Source organism: Myiozetetes cayanensis, unplaced genomic scaffold, assembly GCF_022539395.1.
Source record: "Myiozetetes cayanensis isolate MyiCay16 unplaced genomic scaffold, myiCay2020 scf3, whole genome shotgun sequence".
NCBI classification, from domain to species: Eukaryota; Metazoa; Chordata; class Aves; order Passeriformes; family Tyrannidae; genus Myiozetetes; species Myiozetetes cayanensis.
The window spans coordinates 30,402,044-30,423,827 of NW_026087521.1; the positions used below are offsets into that span (position 1 = coordinate 30,402,044).

Here is a 21,784-nt window from a genome sequence, read left to right on the forward strand (position 1 = left end):
AGTAAGTGCTTTATATAGTATTTCTTAGTTGGATGAGAGGCACAACTGGGCTGGAAGAGTATGGACTTGCACCTAAAATCTGAAATTTTTCTTTTAAAAAGAGGAGAAAATAAGTTATCTTGTTTCTTCATTTCCATTCCCAGCTTTCCATATCCTCTGCTCTGGCTCATATAATAAACACAGATTCTTTTTTATGTGATTCTTTTTTATGATTCTTTTTTACTGTGAAAAAATAAGATTTTTCACTGAAGAACATGAATTTACTTAACTTTGACTACTCTGAGCTTGTCCCAAGGTCTAAACTGTACAACATTTCTTCTTAGCTTATATGCAGAGGGCATTTGACTTGTCCTTCTGGAGCCTCACAAGGCTTTCAAAAAAATCAAGGGTCATACCTGTACTGGGATTCTTACACATGATGAACACATCATTCTGCAGAAACCAAGCCACTAGCTGTTGAAAAAGAGGAGGTGGTGAGGGTGGTGATGCTGCACTATTCTGGGCTCCGTCCCAACCCTTTTCCATCACTGGAATGATGGCATCCAGGGTGTGCTGTTAAAAGAGCTCCCTTTCCCCATTTTTCTAAAGCATAGCATAGGTTGGTATGATCGACATGGGAAAGGGGAGGGTTTCTAATTGAAAATCAGTAGTTAAAAGTCTGTACTTCTTTTTCAGTTGCTTAACTTTATTGTTTGTAACACAAAATTATAATTTGGAATTAACTGCAATTTCATATTCCTCTCCATACTTATGGGGGAGTCATGAATCTCCAGATTGATGTGCTGTAGGTCCAATACCAAAGTGTTGCTGAGAGGAGGTTAAGGAAGTGGAAGATAAAAAGAAGGTTAAAATGGATGAGATTTACTAGAAATTAGAATGTGTCTAGGGAAGAGCAGCAGTGGACAAGGTAGTGTTTTGGAAATTCAGCATTCAGATTTAATGTTGACTGAAAACATTCATCTTACTAAAATCAAGCCTGTGGTATATGTCCTCTGTTTCTCTCTCATCTACATGAAAACATGCAGGAAACACAGCCACTCCTGCAATACCCCACATTTGCAAGACTTTAGATGTGGAATCTACTTCATCTATGCATTTATTTTAAAACTTGTCCACAGAAAAATGGGGGGTAGAGGAGTATACAAGTATAGAAAATCTAAATATAGATATGCCACGGTCCAAAAGGTTCTATATTAGATTCTTCTCTGAGGTGAGGATTCTTCTATGAGTTGAGGATTGAAACTTACTTCCAAATCTCAGTCTTGAAAATATCCAGTAGGCTCTCTTTATGGATATTGAGGCTCAAGTTCCCTCCATCCTCAAGGCCTGCGCACTCTAAATTTTAGGTCTTTGGATGCAGTGCAAAGTTTTGGGACACACAGGCTGAAAGTTTGCAACAGAAGGAAAATATAACAGGGTTGTTATCAGCCAAAATGCCCTTTCTAACTAATTTTTGTATCATCTGTCTATCCCACACAGTCATGTTTCATGTAAAATGAAAGTTAAGTTTTCTATTTCTGTTTTCTTCAAACCACCACAAGATGACAGTTGTACCCCACCTGCCCTGAAAAAGAAATAAAGAGCAGAGTTAACTATTTAGCCAGGTGCACCCCTTTCAAAATGCCTGTGGCAAGTGGACTAAGCAAACTAGAGGAAATATTTGTCAGAAGAGCCACTACTTCATCATCGTTTTAAAGAGTAACAGGGAACAGGTAGCAGTACCTAACTGCCTTGACTTCAGGTTTCTTCTACTCCCTCATCAGTGAGAATAAGAGGGACAACGTTCTGTCCTGCTGTTGGTACCTGAATGGTGTGGATGCTGGAGCCTTTGAACATGGAATAGAAGGAGTCCTGCTGTTCTCTGACTCTTATTTCTATGTCTCTTGCACTGACGCTGCCCTTCATGCAATGAGTCCTCCCAGGTAACAAGTGCTTTTAAAAGGTAACTTCTTTGCCTCGTAAATTTTCAGCTGAATTAACGTTCATCTGTGTTGCAGTACAGGTGTGTGAAATGCTAATGCCAAGAGGAAGGAAGAAGAGGATGAAGGTGGATGATACGCTTCTTTTTGGAAGCAGTAGCAGTTTAAGCTATCTTAAACAAACTGTGGAATAACTTACTGTTACCTGACCATTAGGAGTAGTTCCAGAATTGCCCTCAGTTTTGAGTATTTAGTGCATAAATATGGAAAGCCATTCTGCTGCATGATGAAGCTATTACTAAAATTCAGAAACTAGTTAGTCAGACTGTGAAAAATTCATGAGCTACTAGCTTGGTAAATCAACTACTGCATTAGGTTAGTGATATCATTATGTGAATTATTTACCTGCAGGTTTACCTGCATCAGGGATTTGCCCAAAATCTCAGTTGTTCCTATAACAAAACAGGAGACCCATGCTGGTCCATAGGAGATATGGATCCTGTGCATATATGTGTTCATGCCTGATCCCATAAAACAACTGCATCCTTAGTGATATAATATTTCACATTTTGAGATGTGAGCTTTTACATCAAAACTTGTCCAGTGAAAGAGACAGGAGTTGTCTGTTAAGATTTTTCTTCCCTAAAGGTTTAAGGGGCTCTTAAACTACAGGGAATATTTGTGCCCAAGTAACTTTTAGTAAGCAGAGTCTTAATACATAATCTGGCACACAACCCAAGAGTTACTTCCTGTAGTAGCTAGTTTGTGGTAATGACATGTTATTTCTGTAGATTGTGTAAACTGCTGGCTCTGTTTTTATACTTCAATAAAATCTGTTTGCATAGCTTGTATTTCTCCTTTCATTACAATTAGGCTGACAGAAGTTCAAACAAAAAAACTTTATTGTTCATGTCTGTAAGTAAAATAACCACTGCAAAGTAGAAAAAGTTTTTAAACCAATATAACAAAAAACAATATAGCAAAACTGCTAAGTTGTACTGAAATTACAGTGTACTTTAAGAAACGACTGATGTGCAAAGGAGTAACAAGTCCCATCACTTGCAATTCTGCCATCTCATCTACACACACTCTTCTTTCTTGTCTAAGTAAGTGGTGTATCACAGAGCATGAGGAAGAGCTTAGCATGGCTAAATTCTGGGATCAAACACTATAGATGTATATACATTCAAACTGTACCTTGTATCCTCTATTGAGACAGAAAAAAATCATATTTTCATGTTTGTCTCTTCCACATTTACAAAAACGCTGAAGAGTCATTTTTTAGAGATTAAGATATGTATGAAGTATTTTAAAGTAAACCCTTACTAAAAATTACCTGGTAACACTGCTGCAGAATATGAACTCAGCTGGTGAGTTTCTTTGCAATTATCTTTACTTACCATGTAAGTAAATTGGCAGCAGTTTTGTCCAAGTAATTCTGACGTGAATGAAATATGATAAAGCTGTTTATCAGTACTTAAATCTTGACTACTTTAACATCCATAAAACATTACACAGTATAGTAATACTCTAGTTTTGAGAGATGATCCAACATTTTTGGGGAAATGACCCTCAACTCCTGGTCTCCAGTTCCAAAGACATACATGTGGATACAAACTCTTTTTAGCTAGTTGAGATCAGGTCCTGGAAGAAGGTCTAGGAGCTGTGACTAGAAGAGCTCCTGTTCTCTGGCTGATAGGTGGAGGGCACCAGCACAAAGCACAGTGCACACAGTGAGGCTGGTACAGTTCTGCATTCGATAGTTTGTGCTCAAAATGTGCCATAGGAGATAGCTGGCCTGCAGTGGCCTCTCCTGCCACACCCAGGCTCTTGCACATGCCTATTTACTACTTCCTTTCAAAATGTTAAATTTCCCATAACTTCATTTCCATTTACAAAGCTGTGGGTTTTAATATTTTTTCCTACTCTGTATTTAAGATCAGCAAGGTTTACTAAGGCAATAACAAATTAACCCAAAATGTGTTCGGTCATTGGTGGCTTTATTGCTTTAGCTAATTTTAAAATTTTTTCCTAACATTCAGTGCAGAGTACTCTGGTGTGGCACTGGACAAAGGTGAGAAGCCCAAGAGAAACTCCTTCATCAGACAGGATACCCGTTTTAAAACCGCTAGAGAGCTGTGGTGCTTCAATGTGCAAGACAGCTTTTTAAAAGGCCAGTGACCGCACAGAGTATGTCTTATGCTAGTTTTGTCATCTACCAAGGCAGGGGAAGATCTGTTGGACTACCTAGAAGGCCACATAAAATCCTGACAATTTTTCCTTCAAAAATTTGCACACATTGTATCCCCTTACTTTCCATGAAAAGATGTCAAAGATTAGTGAAGCTGCTTCAATAATTTGTTTGAAAAGTGCCAGTTTTCTCCAGCTGGCACTGAACCACCTGCAGGCAATACAGCAGGAGTCAGCTTCACCAACCTCCATATCCAGGAACCACAACTGGCCATTGAAACCATCAAGAACAAAGAAAAAGCAAGTCTTCTTTTCTGCACTTTCCCTGGGATCAGAAGAGCACCAAAAAGCAAACCTTTGATGACTCTTCTCTACCACTAATGTTCAGTATATCATGCAAATGCCTAGTGGAGTATTTAATGAAGAATTTTTTTACTAAACAATACTATAACTTCAAGCCTAATACTCTCTCAATTCTACAGTAACTATGCTTATGAAGATCATATACTGGAACTGGAAACTCTTCCCTCTCCCACAACTATAGGGTTTTTTTTGTTATGCTTTTGCTTGGAGGCTTTTTGTGTTCTCCCCTCCCTTAAGTGAGAAGTATGTAACCATGGAGTAGCCCTCCATGTCCTAATTACAAGACACGTCCCAAACATTTTGTGACAATGAGATGGGGAGAAGGTAAAGAGAAACGAAGCAAACAGCTGTGTAAAGCTCTTCTATGACTCTCAGATCTAACTGAGGCCAGAAGTACCACAGTGAGAACAAAAAAAACCCTTAACATTACGCTCAGTAGCCATTCATCAGGCAGACCTTTCTTAAAAATTAAACAAATAAATAGTAATAAAAAGACAGACAGTACTTCCTAAGCTAAGCCTTTGTTAGCAATGAAGCTAGCAGAACCTCTTGAGCAGTGATTAACAAACTAAGTAATCCTTTGGGAATTCTCCCAGGACATCCAGCTACTTGACAAAACTGTTCCAGTCTTCCACTACGATCCTGCAACAACAGTTAGGACTAAATGTGGTGATCACAGCTCTGCCTGGCAAAGGGATACAGTTCACATACTACTCACGACACAATTGCTTCAGCTACTCAGAGCCCTAAACCCTTCTGAGGAATCCAGAACTCAGAATCACCAGTGTAAGGTATATTTTTTACTACCTGCATTAGAAGTACAGGACTTGCTACCTTCCTTTCACATACCGTCTCTGTATTGGGCAGCGTTATTCTGAGTAATTAGCATGATACTGGAATGAGCTAAGCTTTTTACAGGATAGCTGACTTTCTGTATTTCAGCCCAGTGTACAGGTATTTTGCAATCACATTGCATATAATGCCTATAAATGCAAACAGAGCCAAACAGCTACAAGGATATGTTTTCGGGATTGGAATTCGATAGGGATTCAGATTCCAAGACATCTCAATTGAAGATACGCTGCTTTTTATGACCTTAAAACTACTTGAAGTTTTCTAGGCCACGTGTTTGCCTCAAGCTGATGTTTTCAAAAGAAATTTCCAAAAAGAATGCAAGTGTGAAACTGAGGGAGAAAAAACCTCCCATTTTTACTCATGGACAGAAAACCCCCTCTTAATGTACTTGAAAAGGCCTTTCCTTTGAGAAAAGAATTTGAAATTTAGTGTGAGAGTAGCCTTTGAATCAGGGGCATGCCTTTTGGCCAGTTTTACTATTGAACAACATAATAAAGCAATAAGTTTTTGAATTTCAAGCTGCACATGCACAGCAAAAAATAATAATAATAAAAAATATATTAAGAACTAGAAGCTGGGTTTTCTGACAATTTTGTGGTGCCAGCAATGCTGCAGGTTGGTCCTTGCAAAGTTCCTTCTATCTGAGGCAGCAGCAGGAACTACAATTCAGGCTGGGGCTCCACTGTGCTCCGTGCTCCCTCTTCTGGCACCCAGGCCCACACCAAGAGCCAGCAGCAGCCTCGGGGGGAGGGTGGGATGGGGGATGTTGGGGGCCTACAGCAAATGCATGCTTTTGGGTACACACCACTACTATTTCTGTCTTTATCAGGGATTTACACAGAGCAGCGAGTTTCTTGCATCGAACTGGTGGCCTCTAACAAAGTGTTTCTCATTTTCTGAGTTCCAAATCCAAGCCTCTGGAAACTAAATGCAGAAATATCCAGGAGCACCTACCATAATCATGCATTTTCATCACTGCAAGTTTTCTGAAGAACAGAGCATCCCAGCAATCTTGCACTAGGAAAGCCCTAATAATGCAGACAGGACCACAGCATGTACCCACAGTTCATGAAAAGCCTATCACTGAATTTAACACAGCTCTAAAGTTATAGCTAGCACTCCTATTGTTGAACGACCTCCACCCTCAAGTAACCTGTACATTACATTCACTGAAACTGTGCTTTGATTAAATGAAAACCAACCCAATTTATCAGCCATTCTTTTATTGAAATGCTCAGTGCCTTAGCTTTCTCAGCATTACAGTGATGATAATGCTACTATCTCAGAATTTTTGGGAACTCATTAGCGTGAGCATTTGGATACTCTCCTAATGATTATTCTAAGAAAGCCTGTGAGAAAAGCAAAAAAAAAAAAAATCTGTATTCAGATAAACATTTAACACAGATACAGAGGCATAACTTTTCTATCTTTTTAATTCTGTGAGCAGTTTCCACCTCAAACTGAAGGATCATGCATTGCAAAAAGCGATCATATAATTAAGGACTGTCATAATACACATACATGATGTCACACAGATGGAAAACTTAACCAATGAGCACTGAATTCTTCAGCCTTAACTTTTATATATGTTAAGTTTGTATGTAATTATATATATACTTTTATGTTCAGTTGCAGACAAAAACTACGAATAAACTTTCATTTAAAGGTCAAGAACTCTTTGGCAGATAAAAAAATAATAAATTGAATGTCCATGTATTTTCTTCTACAAATAAGTAAATTGATCCTGATATGAACTTGGTTGCAGTTAGTTACCCAAACAGGACAAAAAAAAAACAAAAACAAAAAACAAACGTCTTTGAAAGTTTAATTGGCATATTTTGGCAAAAGAAGATGATTCCTTAGCACAATACTTAAATGTCATGGGGAAATTTGCACTATCAAATATGTACTACAATTTCTGTATAGTACTGCAAACATGACACAAACACCTGGATTAAGGACACACACCTCCATTTTCAGAAGTTCTAAGTGCAAATAATTCCAATGGAGCACCATGCGGGTCCTGTAATAGCTTAGCAACCAATCTAAAGGAAAAACTGTGACATTATTTAATTTTCCTAAAGCAAAGGGAAGAATGAGCCTGGACTTACTAAAATGGAGGTAACAGATGAAACACAATTATTCAAAGAGTTTCATTCACAGATACACTTACTTTACTTTTATTGTCTTGTAAATCTAGCCAAACCTGTAACAATAAATAAAAAAATAATCTATTTTGACTTTGCAAAGTAACACTAGAGGAACATGGTGAAGGATGAAACAGGACAAGAAGCAGCTTTATTCTGAAAGACCACACTGTAAGCTTAGGGCACTGTTGTTTATGCTGGGGAACTTAGTACACACAGTCTGTGGCACAGCACGTAAGTCACTGGAAGTTTGTGTTCAATAAATTGGAATAAAATATTTAGAACAATAAAGACTACAAATCAAGCGTGAATAGCTGCAGGACTAAATATTCCCAAATCAGAAAAATATGGAAACAAACTGTATGGTAACTGTAACTAAGGAGATCTGTATCTGAAGTCACCTGTGACACTGCTGAAAGCACCCACAGGAGCTGCTCCACTCAAAATTATCAGATTTTTCCTCCCTTGATTAAGTCTACATTTCCTTTCATCTCCCTTTTTTCTTCCTCAGCAAGACTGCAAGGATTCTTTGAGGTTCTCACTGTTCTTCAATACATGCTATTGAGTCTTCATGGAGGGAAGAGACCTCTCCCTAAGCCTGCAGTTTCCCCACTCTGCACACAAGCTAGATAAGGACAAGGCTAAGTAGACCAGCTTGCGTAACACATTTGAACACAGCTACCCCCAAATACCCCCACACTGCACTTTTGCCTCTCGTTAAAGGGTTAGGGGACTATTCTCACTCTGCTCTAAACCACATTATGAGCACCTCGGCTCAGAACGAGATACTAACCCAGCTCTGGACATCGACTGCTCTTCAATGTAGGGACCCTGGGAGCCTCAGAAACTCCAGCATCAAGAACTGATAGAAGATACAGGAGCATATATGCACTCCGTTTCTGCTACCTTTTCCTAAGCAACTTACATTGCTTTCAAGGAGAGTTTGCAACAAGATCCTGGTAAGAGAGATCTTATATTAAGGCTCAAAATGCAGAAATAGTAGCAAGCCCAGACTAATAAACATTTTTATAACATCTGGAGATTAACAGTCATAGATTCCCCAAAGAGCTTCAAATGCTATCATGTTACTGCAAGCAACAGGAACTGATACTCGACTACATTTGATAGCCCTTTTAATGTAAACAACTTCAAAAACTGTTTCTCATTAGCTTTTTTCTCAATTATGTTAGACACTGTAGCTAAAAGCCTAAGTCTTATGTTTTAAGTGCGATTTTCAAGTTAGGTGTCCCATCAGCACTGAACCAATGCAATAATATTGAGGGCTTTTTTTTTTTCAGTTAGTCTAATAGTAAAAATACTTCCTTTTATTTGGGCAGTACAACAGCATTCAATATGATGCCACCTATCTATCAGCAGTCTTTAAGGCCAAATCTCCAGATTAGGCAGATCAACAGACACACTGAGAATTATAATTAAACAACAACAAATTTTCTCCTTTCAAAGTGCATCTGTGGGTTCTCTCTGCTTTAAGTTCTTGATTTTAATAGACTGCCTAGTTTCAGTGTTATTGATTAGTATTTCTTTTATTTACTACTTAAGTTTTCAGAAGTGCTTTTGCAGTTCAGATTACACTGAAATGCATAAACTGTCACATGTATTGTCTGTCCACACATTCACAGTTGCACAAACTACTTCCCTTTTCGTTTCTGCTTATATAAAAGCTAGGTAAGGCAACTGCTCACTCAAGAGAAATTTCTACATAATTTTAGCTACTGTTGACTGTCAGTTGAATCGGTAAAAATAGAAAAATGAGACAGTAATACTCGACAAGCAAACATTGCTGGCGAATCTGCAATACTGAGAACTCCCCTACTAGTAGGATTTCACCTACTAGTAGGATTTCACCTACTAGTAGGATTTCACTTCTAACAAATATTTTGAAGTTACTAGCCTTGGTTTTGCTTTAAGTTAACTGGACCTTCCCCATCCACGTGTGGCACCATAACTCTTACTCTACAAAAAGCCTTCAAGTCTGAGCCAAATTTAACCTGATCGTTTCTTTATTTCTGAGCATGGTTCCTTTTTAACATTCAGAAGAACTCTCTGAGTTTTGCATCTCAATTAAACTTTCACACATTCAACCAGAAACATGAATCACACTATTGCTATTTCGGGGAACAGTGTACAGCTATAGTGGCAGGGGGAAGTGTGCCATCTACCAGATCACTCAAACACAGAGGTAATAACAAAGTAATGTTTGAAACAGGTAATTTACTAAGTGCAAATTTATTTTTTTCTTTGTAAAAAACTTGTACCCATTTGCTGTCAGGAAATTCATGACTGTTGTGCTACAGACCAATGCTTGTTACAACACCAAAATATTTTCTGCCATTGAAGCCCTAATCTCCATTACATTATAACTTAAAACAGCAAATACTTTTTGCCAGCGAGAAAAGGATATGAATTTGGTAATCTTCCTAAACTTACTTCTGAAGTATTGCCAACCCAGAGTGTTCAGAACACAAGAGTCAAGACCTAGTAAAGAATCAGGATTTCAAAAGCACTGCAGTTTTGAAATCAAGTGGGAGTGCATTTATGTATTTATTTTTACTTCTCTTTCAGCTGCATTTAGGGTTTTCCTGCTTTGTGTTCCATACTTCAGTGCACAACTGAAAAACCCTCATATTTGAAGTGTTTTCAATTTGAAGTTTAGATGACCATAAAATTCAATGGCTCCAAAAGCTGGACCTTTGTGAAGAACAGCAAGTATTAGAAAATGACAATAATTACAGATAATATTTTAAAAAGTGTTTAATCAATTTACTTGGTTATTTTCAACATTGTTTATGTAGCCCAATTTTCCTTCTGTTTTATTTCCTAAGTAGTAATACCACAAAGTTGAAATGAGGAAGGTGCACAACATGTTGGAAGATTTAGGAGGGAAGTGTCATAAGTCTTTTAAATAAACAACTTAAGAAGCTGGTTCTCTTCAATGTAAGAGCATTTTTAATTTTATTTTATTTTTAAGTATTATCTAGGCCAAGCCTTCTGGAATATTTAATTTCAAGTAACTGTAGTAAAAATTGTTTGCAAGTGTGCAGAAATAGCCTAAAATACTGTACACCCATTTTCCCACCTTTGCTGTGCTGTTTAGCATTTACTTTCATGCGTAAGACCTTTCATTCATCATTTAAGAGTGTACCATTGAAGATTAGTCACATATGGTCTACACTAGGTAGCAGTATCTTTAAAAGATGCTAGCACAGTAAAACATAATGACGAATTTTAAAATATTATTCAGTAACAAGAAGTAGGACTAATACCTAGCTCAGTAAATGCCCCTTGTTGAAGTGTACATTTGTCACAGCAAGCTATCCAAACAGTGAAGTCTTTAGCCCAGCATATACTATTAACTCCATCACCTTAACATTTTCTATTAAATACAGTTGAACTGATTGTCACTCAAATTTGCCAAATGTGGCTTTCTGACCCTTTCTTCTCTACCAGATGTTCATCCTGTAATTCTTGTGTTTATTTTCAGATTGCACCTATATTTTACGCTGTCTGCAGTCTTGAGAGTAAATTTACTGGATTCTCTACTCCATCTAATAGGCTGTATTTTCAAAAAACACATATACAGCACTTGCACATACATACAGATAAAATTAATTTCAGTTTCTAATGATTTACCATTTACTGTTTAATATAAGTAGCATACAGCTAGTGATACTAGTTTCTCTAATCAAAATATAATGTTGCCACAATTCAAGAGCAGCACAAGCACAAAAGAAAATGGAAATTAGCAAGAATATTTCACCCACCAGAAAGCAAATGCAGAGTTAGTGGCACAGTGACAACAGCAATTGTGTCCTGCTCTCTGTAGAGCAGCAATATGGCAAATAGGTATTAAGCACAAAATTAAGTATGAAAGATTCAAGAAAAAAAAATTGAAACTGCAACACAGGATACAGCTCCTAGAACACAACGTTCACTCAGCACAGCTATACTTAAAAAACCTCTACCAATAGACAGACAAAAAACCCCTCACCTAACCAGAACCAAATAGTTACAATTCAGTTACTGGACCTGCCTGTCTGCAAGACTTCCCCAACACAACACTTACACACCAAAATTCATTGTGTATGATAGTATTTATAAACAGTGTATAATACTACAGGTTTTATTTTACAACTTAAATAAACTCAAATAGCATTGAAAAGTACTATACAGAAATCAATAAAAGGATTTTTTCCCTAAACATTTTTCCCTTAAAGATTTTTTCCCTTTTCCCCTACGTTTAATCTCTGACTCTTTAATATGCAACAAGGTGTTTCATAAACCCCTAATATCAAGGTAATTTTGGTAAACTTAAAAATTACCATTTCCACCAGAAATAGGTCATCTCCTTTATTTAATACCATTAAAAAGCATGCATATTAAGACAAACCAGAAAAAAGTCTTAATGCACAAACCCTTTCTCTACCTCAAAAAAGAGGAGAGCCCTCATCAACAAAAAAACCCAACAAAACCTGTTGTGTAATACTAGAATCATCTTCACAACCTCACACCAGGGTTTTCCACCTGTTTCAGTTATAAGTCGAATAACCAAGCTATAAGAACCAAGACATCGTTAATGTACAACAGTAATTATTACCAAGATGGCATCACAAGATCAGAGTCCAATACAGACATTTTGTACCTTGGTGCTGGATAGTGTTACTTGAAGCATCAGCCTAATAGCCGGTTTATTCATAAGGCACGCACTAAAATGAAACAAACAGTAATTAAGTGCTACCAGTGACCTAGTTAGCTACACAAGGAGCTCGATCGTCCTGTCACTTATTACAGGTTCGCCGGAATCCGACAGGCACGGCCCCGTCCGGCCGTGCAGAGCGGGAGCGGAGCGTAGTGCAGTGCTCCCCGCACGGACGGTCCCGGGCTGCGGTCCGCTCCGGGGCCGCCCGCCGCTCCCGCAGCCCCCGGATCTCCGCAGCCCCCGGATCTCCGGGCGCCCGGCCCCAGCGAGGGCAGCGCCAAGGCCGCCTGCCTCGGCCTTCGCCTTCCCCTCCCCCGCGCCGCAGCTCCGGCAGCTCCGTGCTGGGATAACGCAGCCTCTGACTCGCTCGCTGCTCGCGTCCCCCTTCACCTCCCTCTTCTCCCTCCCCCAACGCGCGCGCTCGATAGAGAGTCTCCTCTCGGCGGCGGGAGGGCGGTGAAATCCTCCGCTCTCCTCCCTCCGCGCTCCGTAACGCGAACGAGCCGCCGCCTTCTGTTCCTCAGCCGCGGCCAAGTCGGCGTTTGTTGACAGGCTCTGCCGGGCACAAAATGGGGCTGCCGCTTCCATGGGCGCCGCCATTTTGTGAGGAGCTGCCGTGCTCCCTGCAGCAGCCGCAGCATCAGTGGCGGCTGCCGCGGCAGCCCAGGCGCGCCGGAGAGGCGGCCGGGGTGTGTGTAATGGTTGAATAAAGTGACCCCGTCTAGGGAATCCCCAGCTGACAGTTACGTAAGGGACCGTGCGCAATTGCTGTACTTAGCATAGAAACCCACCTAGTCCTGCTACGCAACTTGCCTGTGCTCCCCTCTTCCCGCTCTCCTCACAGAGCACCCGGGCGAGCAGTGACTCACCTGTGCCGACCGCCCCTCAGCGGAGGGGAGACCCCCTGCTTTTACGGAATTTTTAAGGCATGATTAAGAAACACGTCCCTCTTGAAGGGAGATTTAGCTGTGTATGTCTGAAAGAGCAGGGTAGCCCCCCCAATCGCTTGTTTTAAATCTCTCTCATTTGTATTATCCTGGCTTTGGTGCTGAAATAGCAGAAGCTGAGAGTGTCAGAGACAGGAGCTGCAGACCAGGATCTGCTGTAGGTCTAATTTTAGAAGAAGGGGGGGGGGGAACTGTTAATGCTACAGTGAATAAGACACTATGCATTTCATACTCTGAAATGCACACACCACCACTCCATCCAAATAGAACAACTTGCAATACGGAGTATTATTTTGAAACAGAGGTATTTCTCGCCCCCCAAAAAAAAAAACCTATGAACCCAGAAGCAATCTTATGAAGCATCTTACTGTATCTGTCTCTATATTCAAGCTGCAACAGCACTGAAGTCCAATGGAAAAAATATTCTTTGAAAAAAAAAGTTTTATTTTCTGAAGTTAGTAGTTAGAGTAAAAAGGAACTATAGTTTTCCTTCTTTAAGTATTCACTGGGGGCCATAACGTGCCATTGATTTTAAAACACAGCTCCTTACTGACTTTAATGAGTTCTGCTTAAAAAAACCCCTATCCTGTAGGCCCAATCTGGCCTTGAATTTCAATGTACTGGTTTTGAGAGGCAAATATTCCTTCAGAGTCTCTTAAACTGGAGCAAGCACTCACCTGTGGCTCTGTTTGCGTGCCAGGGAAGGACAAATGCCCACCTGGGTACTGCTTGCTTACCCGAGGAGCAAAGGTTTGATTGAAGACACCCTTTACACCATCAGCCCTTTATTGCTCCTGTTTACTCCGGGTGGCACCAAGCTTCACCATGGTTGTCGTGTAGGTCTTTCCCTGGGCTCCCCTGTGGAAAGCACGTCAGGAGATGAATGTTTACAAACACTGCGCACACCACAGGCAGAGGGTAAGCGGCCTGCAGCGCCACTGGGGGCTACTGCCCATCCAGGGTGGGGGCCAAGATCTTCCCCTCCATTACTTTTGTACTGCGTGTTCCATTCGTCAATGCACAGAAATATATGGGCGGCTTAGATTGCATACAGCAGTCCTGAGACACTTTGATTACAGGCCGTAGTATCTCCAGGAGAAAGAAGGAAAAAAAATATTTATGGAGTGAGCCACAGCTCAGGCCCCTGCTGGCAAGCCTCTTCAGGGCACCCCCTGCTCGGGGAAACGCTCGGTATACTCCTTTAGGGAGTTTTTAAGCCCTCACGCCTCAAAATGAGGGGTTCCTGCTGCTCCCCCCCCCGCCCCCGCCGTGCCATCCGGGGCGACTTCCTGCCCTTGGAAACACCTCGGTCCGGGGGAGTCGGAAAGTTTTCTGAAAGTCTACATCCACCAGTGCCCCCTTCGGTTGTTGTTTTCTCTCCCCTTGAACTCAGGGCGTTGGGTTTAGTCCAATTAAAAAATTCGGCCCCGCTTTCCAAATCCACCTTTCCCGCCCCCCCCCCTTCCCTCCCCCCTCCAGCCGGCAGCCAGCGGAGGGAGGCCGGTCGGCGCGAGCCTGGCACGGGAGGGCCCCGCACCGGCCCCGCGCCCCACAACAGCCGGTAGTAGCCGTTTTTTTCCTCCCTCTTCTCCCTCTCCCTCGCCTCTTTCCGCCTGGCTTTGTGTGAAGTTTGCGGCACATTGCAGATGAGCCCTTAGCGGCGAGAGGAGCCTATTGTTCCCCGCCAGGAACTGCTTGCTGGGGCTGTGCTGGCTTTTGCCTTTGGAGCTGCCTTCTGCAGTACCGGCAGCGGCCTCCGGAGCCCGCTGTGTCGCGCTCTCGTCCAGGCAGAAGCACGGCGGCCTCAGATCTTTTTGTCTGAGCGAGAAGAGAAGTGAATCCCGCTGCCGCCGCCACCGCCGCCGCCGCCGTAGCTGTACAGTGTGTGTGTGTAAGGGAGCGAGCGAGGGAGCGAGCGAGCGAGGGAGGGAGATCGCATGGAGCCGCGGCTGTAACACACACACACTGTCAATACCTCACTCCGGCTCCCCCCCCGCCCCACCACAACAGTAACCCAATTCATTGTGTGATCCAGCAGCACCATGTTGAGTCTCATGTGCAGGCTGGATCGGCTGGGTTTGTGGTGCTGAGAGAGGCAGCAGCCGCGGGAGGAGGAATTTACTGAGAGGTGCCCCTCTCCCTCCCTGCCTCTTCGCCCGTGTGTTGTGTGGAGACAGGACTCGCAATTACCACACTCTCGGGGCTCCCTTATTCCTTTTAAACTTTTTTTTAAACAAGCCCCTCTCCATGGCTGATCCCCGGCCGAGCACGGGCACCTGGGTCTCTTAAAGACAAGGAGGAGCCGGGGATTGTTGTTGTTGTTGTCGGCCGTTTTTTTTTTAAATTGGATTTTTTTTTTTTTTACGAGAACCTTTTTTATTACAAAAATGGCAAATTCGACGGGTAAAAACCACGCAGACCAGCGGAGAAAGGGACTCGCTTTCCTGGACGAGCTGCGGCAGTTTCACCACAGCAGAGGGTGAGGAAAATGGGGAGATGGAACGGGAGGGGGGGAGGCTTTTAAACCGACCAGATCCAACTTCCAGCCCCTTCCCTGAAGGACACGGCAGCCCTAGCGAGGGGAGAAAAGGGGGCAGAGCTGACAAGTTGTGGTGTTTTGTGTGTATCTCCTTTGGCAGGTCTCCTTTTAAGAAGATCCCCGTGGTGGGTGGGAAGGAGCTGGATCTTCACGCTCTCTATACCAGAGTCACCACTTTAGGCGGATTTGGGAAGGTGAGTGGAAGTTTTAATTTGGGTTTCCCTCCCACTAACCTCTTCCCAAAAGTCTCCTCTGACCCCCGGGGGTGGCGGGGGGAGCCGGGGTGGCCGGGAACCGTCCTATTTAAAGCCGGTTATAGAAGGTGGGGGGTGGAAGGAGGAAGCTAGCAGACAGGCAGGTTGGTGGCTCGGCCTTGTCGGCGGAGCGATGAACGGGGACCCGGGGGTACAGCGCACACCCCGCTCCTGCCTCCCCCGCCTCCGCTGGACCCCCTCGCCCCTGCCCCCCTGCCCGCGGCAACGCGAGGGGGGAGCAGGGAGCTGCGGGCGGCGAAAGGAGGCTTCTTTCGGCTGTGGTGGCAGCTCTGTGCGTGTCTCTCTCTCTCTCGCATAGGGAAAGACAGAGAGGAGAGAGAGTCTGAGTGCAGTTTTAGTGCAACTCAAAATTAGCGGGCATGTTTAACATCGATAATCGGCACGGAGCATGGGCTAGGGAACGATCCTCGCAGCCGGGGGGGGCCGGGCGCTGCCCTCCGAGCCCTTCCCGGAGAAAAATAACAAAAGGGGCACCCAAGACGGTGTGTAATCAAATAGCCATCTTTAGGCTTCAAGGCTGGGGACAGAAATGTAGGCCTCAAAAGAAAGGCCTCTCTGTGTCTGTGAATCTCTGTTGGGGGGACCCCCCGGGCCGGCGCCCCCGCGCCCCGCAGCCCAGGGGGCGCCCCCGCAAGCACTTCCCAGCATTATTTTAAACTTCTTTGGGTTTTTAACGGACCGCGTTAGGATTTAAAAGGGGGCGACAGAGGGACTCCCGATTGGTTATTGTCCAGGCAGTAAAAACAAAAACAAACAAACCCCAAAACAATACTAGCCTTCCCGGCCGTCCCCCCAGAAGAAAACTATGTGTATATTAAAAAATAAATGTATTAAAAGACCCGTGAGAAGCAGGATTATTCCCGAAGGGTGAATACTACCGACTGTCAGTAAAATACATGATCCTAAATCCCATATACGTTTGTGCTTATTTATTTTTATATATTTATCTATTTGCTTCATTGCAGCATGTGTTTTTTTGTGATGTTCGCTGTCAGCAACATGTTTTCGTGTACGTTGTGTATCTCGGCCTGTGTGTTGTTTTTGACAGGTATCAGAGAAGAATCAGTGGGGAGAAATTGTAGAGGAGTTTAACTTTCCCAGAAGTTGTTCTAACGCTGCCTTCGCTTTAAAACAGTATTACTTGCGGTGAGTGCTATCAAGCTGTTGCAGTAGTATTTTTGAGTGTGGGATTATATTTGGTTTTCAGTGTGTGCAATAATAAAAATATCCCTGCTCTTAAAAAATGCTATAAAATAAAGCAGAAGGAACTTGAAATTCCCTACTGGTCTGGTGCAATGATCAGTTAAAGGTGATTCAGTTTCTTAGTTATTTTGATTTTGTATCTGTAAGCGTTAAACTTTGAAGGGGTCCCAAGTATACAAACAATATGTGTCAGAGACATTTTTTTTTTTATTGTTTTAGAATGACGATACTAAAGGACTGTTACTAAGAAATCATGTTGTAGTTATAGAAACTTAGGTTAATTCTCTGAGCACTGAAAGGTGTTGGTATGTGTAAACTTGTTTACTATTTAGTGGGGTCAGATATTAAATGAAAATGCATCTGCAGGAAGGTAAACTGCTTTGGATAAATTATATTGTTATCAATTACTAGCAGCGTGTATTTTTTATTTTAGAGTACAAAGAGCTAAGTAATTTTTTATTACTTGAAAAATAAATTTCTGCAGGTTTTAAAAATAAGATTGCATTCCTTGAAATGACACAGGTATTTTTTTGTGATACAGATTATTTTTCAGTGTAGCATGGAGTTCATATTTTATATTTTAAGTTACTGTCTGTGGTACTATTCAGTTACTAGATTACTTTTTAAGAATACATTTTTTATTAAGTTTTGGTGATTATTTTTTGGGGGAAAGATTTTTAAATGATTGTGTATCTAATTATTTTAGATGCTGTATGTAGAGATCTGTATTTCATTTAGAAGGGAGTTTTGTGAACATTGGTTAAGGAATGTAATTTTCTGGTTTTGCATTGTAAATATGATATTTTTTCATTGAAATTAATTATAATATAGGTGTGCAATATGTACAAAAGATGCATGGACTTCTGGATTTCTGTTTTGGTGAGCTGAGTACACACAGGCTTTATCTGTTCTTAGTTGGGCCTTCTGAATTAGGAAATGCAGTAATTGTACAGGTGCACTTTCTATTGGTTGTCCTAGATTGACTTCCAGCTTGAAGCTGTAGAGTTCATAGCAGAGTGGAGCAGTTATTGAGTTACAGTGATGTCTAAAAAACCTTAGTCAGATATTTGTAGTTACTGAATTTTTCCTTTTTTTTTTTTTTTTTTGGTGGTGACATGATTGCTTTAAGATCCAGATTAAGAAATTACTGTTAATATTTTTAGTAAAGTTTATGATTGGTAGCAGGCCTAGGCCTAGGAATTAAGTGGGAAGCTTGCTTTAGGATGTCCTTCCCTGTTGTTTTTTTAATCCCCCCACCCCCCATAGTATTAAGGTAGTGTTGCTGAAGATTTGTCAGATCATAGAAAGCAATTATTTCCTTTTTGAATTTTCCTGTTGGACCACATAGTCTGTTTCTTGACTAGATTTTACATGTAATTTGCAAAATTATAGTTTTTTGATTTTTTTTTTGTTTTGTTTACCCTTTCCTTTATGTTTCTATATATTATAAATATTGGAACAACATAACTTTTTGCAGAAGAAGATTGTCATTTTTGTTTTCATCTTATTTTGGGAACTTTTATATGCTGGGACAGTTAACACAATTAATGTTAATTTAGTCTTCTAATAACTATTAATTTTTTATTAAGATATTTTTAAACTAGAATCAGACATACAAAAATGTTATTTTTATTATTGGCATGCTGATATTGACATTATTTGAAATACAGTGGAAAAAATATATAAATACAAATAATTGAAAGGGCTTTTCCTTATTTGGAATTTAGGACAAGAAGTTGGTAAATGGTTAAGATGAAGAATCTTTAAAAATGTCTTACCATAATCTCTATGATTTACTTAGGCTATTCTCAAATAAGCTATCAAGGTTGTTGGTTTTGGGGTGGACTGGTTTTTAGTGGTGGTTTTGGTTTTTGTTTGGTTTTGTTTCTTCTGAATTGCTGCTTTGCTCACTGTTGCTTCTCACATAATCTAAGTTGGATGTCAACTGTTTCCCAGCTGAGTTCACCTCCTTTCATGTGCAGTAGTAGGACTGTATGTGCATGTCTCTCTGCTAGGTTAACATTTGTTTAGCTTTAACCTAGAAGGTTTAAGGGGATTGGTATCTGGTTCTAGGGAAACAAAAAATGCCTTAATGGTAAATTTGTTACAAGGGTCTAGATCTGTCTGTGTTGAAGAACATAACCTGAGGTTTCTTACAGGGCTGGATTTTCTACTGCAGTTTTTGAAGTGCTGAGCAATTACCCTTAGAAAAAAAGTGTTCCTCGTGAACCTCAAGTATGACTATAATCTTGGCCTCACTACTGTGATGACTTTGCAAACAAAGTCAAATTGAGACCTATCAACTTCTGTATCAATTTTTGTCCAGTTGTGTGCATATGTACTGTAAAGTGAGGAATCTACTTGGCAGATGGGACCCTGTTGAATTCGGAGGAATTCAGTGGTATGCACCTACATGAATTAGTTTGCAGATTTGGATTTGGGATGGTTTGTCATTAAAGTTGCTTCTTTCTATGAAACTTCTGGCATAATGGGTTCACTGAAACGAGATCTCAAGCTACATGGGTCACTTGCTAATTATGCTGTGTTACCTCTAATAATGCTGTCATTTTTGCTTAAAATTACTATGTAAACAGTTGAGAAAGTTGAATTATTTGTGTGAGGTCAGTAGTCCTGTTGGCTTGATCAAACTGAACATTTTGCAAAACAGTTGTTGGGTTTTTTTTAGGCAGTTGGGAAGTGGTTTTTTTCTGTTTAAATAATTTCCATTTTGACTGTTGTGGAATTTTGCTGTGTGTCTCTAGGAATGTATAGTAGGCTCCATTAAAGAGGAGAATTGTTTAAACTTCTAATGTAATTCCGATAGGCTTTATGATTGGTGATAGTTGAATATATGATAGCCAATCTTATCTACCCCTTCTCCCTTGCACTGCTCTTCCTTTTCTCTCACTGAAAAAAGTTATTTATAATAGGGAAAGTGAACCATTCAAACTTAGTGCCTGTGTTGCTTTGAGCTGCCTGACAGGTGAAGTAATTTATGCACTGTGGTTCATAGTGAGCAGTCAAAAGCCACAGTGCCGATAACCATTGATAGAACTGTAGTTGTTAATGTAGTTCTGTAAGTCTTTACAGTGTCAGAGACTGTGATTCCATTGGATGTAGTGCAAATTAGATGTTTCATCTCAATTGAGGTGAATTAGTAAAGCATTTTCCAAATGCTTCTCTAAAGATTATTTTATAATGGTAATGAAAATATTTTAGTATGGGGTCATAAATGTAAACATCAGAATGTGGGCCTGCTTTTATGTTTTTGTTAGTAAACATACAGTAGGTAAAAGAAGGCTAACATGGAATATAGCTTGTTTTTTATGTTAATGGTTGATTAGGTTACAGTCCTACAAAGAATTGAGCTGATGTGACCTTGTGTTAGTATAAGGTTCTGTTGGTTTTCATATGAGTGTAAGCGATACATTTATATTTGCTGTGGGTCTTCATCTATTCTTGGGGAGAGACCTTGTAGAGTTAAATGTGTAAACGGAATATATGTAACTGAATTAGAAATTAGTTTGTTTTTTAAAGTATTTATGTGCATTAAGATAAATGATGTGAAAGAATTAGCTGTAAAGTAAGTGTAAGTCTTAGTACTGAAGAGAAGTGAAAGGTGGGCAGTGTGTGTGTATTGTAAGCTTCTGGCAAAGGCAGCAGAAATTAGTTAATACTAGTTAAGGTGAATAAGAATTTGCTGTTTTAAGTATTGGGAGATAAGGGGAAGTACAAAGGAAAGAGGTCAGTGCGTAAATGAGAAGTTGTATGAAGTTATTAAGGCAAGCCATTATGCTGAATTTCCTGAAATTCCATATATAGTAGGATGAAAAACTGAGCAGTTAAAAATCAGAACCATATGAATGAAGTAGTTACTGATGACAAATAGAGGGGGTTCTGAAAGATCTGAAGATATATATAAGTAATATGATCTTTAAGATGCCACTAAAAAATTAAATAATAGTACTGATTTTGTAAAAAAAATAAAGGGGGAAGAAAAAGCATGAGCTCAAGAACTAGAAAAAAGGGATTCTGTTCTTAGTTTAAAATAGTGGCAGAAATATCAGGGAAACAATAATAAGCCTGGAATTTTCCAAGCAGAAATTACTTTAAGAGAGTTTTCTTTGTTATTCTTGCTCAGTGTTTAAAATTAGGATCTGATACTGCAACAGCATCTGCACACAGATCACTGGGTATGGAGAAGTACAGGATTGTCTTGTTTACCAGATCTGATTGCAGGTTCAAGGCCCCAGTAAATGAAGAGAAAGTTGTAGCTATAGTAATATTTTACATATTTTCTAAAATTAAAATACATCTCAACATATCATGTTAACAGATTATTTATGTATATGGATGGTTATCTGAATGAAAAATGGTTGAAGGAACATAAACAAAAAATAGAACTAAGTATAAAGAATAGATTTGGTGAGTCACAGCAGTTTTAGGTGCTAAGAGAGTAACATCAGTGCTTACATATGCACGTAGTGATACAATTTTAGTCATTTTAGGCTTATTTAGTGTCTACATTGCTTAACTTCATGAGAAGATGAATAGTACACTTGCAGTATTAGCAGACAGTGAGAGCGAGAAGAGTTAAACACAAGTTAGGGCAAAAAAGAAAAGGTTATC

At 40.5% G+C, this 21,784-nt stretch overlaps 1 protein-coding gene and 1 long non-coding RNA gene across 4 annotated transcripts in view; one reads left to right on the forward strand and one right to left on the reverse strand.

Moving 5' to 3' along the window:
* LOC126645243 (uncharacterized) overlaps positions 1-14,497 on the reverse strand; it is a 41,153-nt gene extending 26,656 nt beyond the window's left edge. Inside the window, exons 1-2 of one of the 3 annotated variants that reach the window (XR_007630101.1) lie at positions 13,061-13,309; positions 11,257-12,198 (exon numbers count right to left, since the gene is read on the reverse strand). This is a non-coding gene — a long non-coding RNA (uncharacterized LOC126645243). Of the gene's footprint in view, positions 1-11,256; positions 12,199-13,060; positions 13,310-13,815; positions 13,997-14,128 lie in introns of those variants that run through there. The other 2 variants (XR_007630100.1, XR_007630102.1) reach the window with 2 other exon arrangements.
* Positions 14,498-14,950: 453 nt separating this feature from the next.
* Positions 14,951-21,784, forward strand: part of ARID2 (AT-rich interaction domain 2) — a 103,321-nt gene continuing 96,487 nt past the window's right edge. Inside the window, exons 1-3 of the mRNA XM_050324892.1 lie at positions 14,951-15,617; positions 15,778-15,871; positions 17,001-17,098. Of these exons, the coding sequence (XP_050180849.1) occupies positions 15,526-15,617; positions 15,778-15,871; positions 17,001-17,098 (284 nt within the window). The 5' untranslated portion in view covers positions 14,951-15,525. The remainder of the gene's footprint in view (positions 15,618-15,777; positions 15,872-17,000; positions 17,099-21,784) is intronic.